The sequence below is a fragment of the Nannospalax galili genome, unplaced genomic scaffold (genome assembly GCF_000622305.1).
Source record: "Nannospalax galili isolate Female #2095 unplaced genomic scaffold, S.galili_v1.0 scaffold351, whole genome shotgun sequence".
NCBI classification, from domain to species: Eukaryota; Metazoa; Chordata; class Mammalia; order Rodentia; family Spalacidae; genus Nannospalax; species Nannospalax galili.
In genome coordinates, this window is record NW_008330327.1 from 1,897,851 (window position 1) to 1,899,637 (window position 1,787).

The 1,787-nt window shown below is 37.9% G+C and overlaps 1 protein-coding gene across 1 annotated transcript in view; it reads right to left on the bottom strand.

The window, feature by feature from the left end:
* The window catches only part of LOC103743496 (arylacetamide deacetylase-like 2), an 18,989-nt gene that overhangs the window by 5,699 nt on the left and 11,503 nt on the right, over positions 1–1,787 (bottom strand). The window contains exon 3 of the mRNA XM_008844828.1: positions 1,102–1,171. Coding sequence (XP_008843050.1) covers positions 1,102–1,171 — 70 coding nt within the window. The remainder of the gene's footprint in view (positions 1–1,101; positions 1,172–1,787) is intronic.

Consider the following 1,787-nt stretch of genomic DNA (forward strand, 5'->3'; position numbering starts at 1 on the left):
AGAAGGGGCTGTCAGATCACCTGGGACTGGAGTTACAGACAATTGTTAGCTGCCATGTGGGTGCTGGCATTTGAACCTGGGTCTTCTGCAAGAACAGTCAGTGTTCTTAACCGCTGAGCCATTTCTCCAGCCCCATAACTTCTGTTTTAAATTAAGAAGTGGATTCTTGTTAAAAGGGTTTGAGGTACTGGTTCTACGGGGAGGGGTTGAGTGAGACAGGGTGTGCATTCACCCCCACCCCTCATAAAGCTGGCTTTAAAGTGTTCACCAAGTTCTTGACTCGGGAAACTGAAAGTGCTTAAAATCGTAGTGGGAAAGGCAGATCATCCTCTAAGTTAGATATTTCTCGGAACACCAGTACTTCTGGTTGCAATAAAGTAATGACTATGAGCAGGATGGCACTGATCCCTCTGACACATTCTATTTGACTCTGTTACATTCTCAGTCAAGAAATTCTTAATAATGTTTTTGCCTTCAGTCTATATAGGTCTGTAAGTCTATTTCTTCACTATACAATTGGCAGGAGACAAGAAAAATTTCTTCAACCTTATGATGAGGATTTCAGTATCGTAGAGTACATCCAACAGTTCATAAGGTAATAAGCATTTGCTCATATTTCTGTTATATTATTGGGAATTTTGGCAAACGTCATGAGATACAAAGATTTATCATTTGGATAATGTCTTGAAATGTTCAAATTATCCCGACATTTTTCATCTAATAAAACTGAAACAGCAGCTCACATTGATGTACAACCAGGTCAAATAAAACCCAATGCACCAAGAATACAATGAGTATATTTTCTAGGCATATTACTTGGGGATTAAATTTGGTACTTCTGGAATCTAGAGCTTATGTTCCCAGAGGTATCAGAGCTCTGTTGACAAATATGTTTCGTCTGTGCCCATTATTGGTACCTACAATGACAGAGATCAACACAAGACTAGGCGCCTTTGAGGAAACATTGATAAGACAATTCTAAGAAAAAGTTAATATAAACCAAAATCCATAGCATACAGACATTTCTGAGGGTTGAGTGAATTGCTTTGAAAATTGTATAGTAAAGAAGGACCATAGTAATACAAACTGTTATTCTCTTACTCTACACCCACGACAACAGCATCAAGTTTATTTGCAGTCCATCGATTTAGGAAGTCATAGAAAAACATCTCTGAAATGAAAAAAATAAATATAAAACAGTGTCCTGTGAATAGCAAAAAGTGGGAACCCACCTACAATATGACGTGTGATAGAAATATGAATGGTGATTAATTGATATTGATGGAAATCCTATAATCTCCACTTCTGTTGCCACATAGAGGAACACGCCATCAAAGCAAAAAGACCTTATTAGTCATCCATTTACTAAGGCACCCCTAACCCAAGCATAAAAGGGAAATTTAGCTGGTCACATTGGCAGAAGCTTGTTTTGACCTGATGTCCTGTTTGGGTTCCATCCACACCCTTCTGCCAGCTTCAAGGTGATGTTCATTTCAAAGGGTGCGATTCACCTAGGACAGACCACATACATCATGCTCTGGTCCTTTCTGGGGTCAGTTTAATCAGGACTGAGCAGCATTAGTAGAAAATCTACCTGGGAATATGGTATCCATGGTGACCCATTAGCAAGAGCAAAGGACATAGTCCCAAAGCTTTATTAGTAGCACACTATATAACCCCTTGTTGGGATCTATATTTCTCAAGAAAGAAAAATATTTGAAATTAAGTTAAAGATAATATTGTGACTGCTATTATATTTTTATTATAAATTAAATAAATATTCAGAT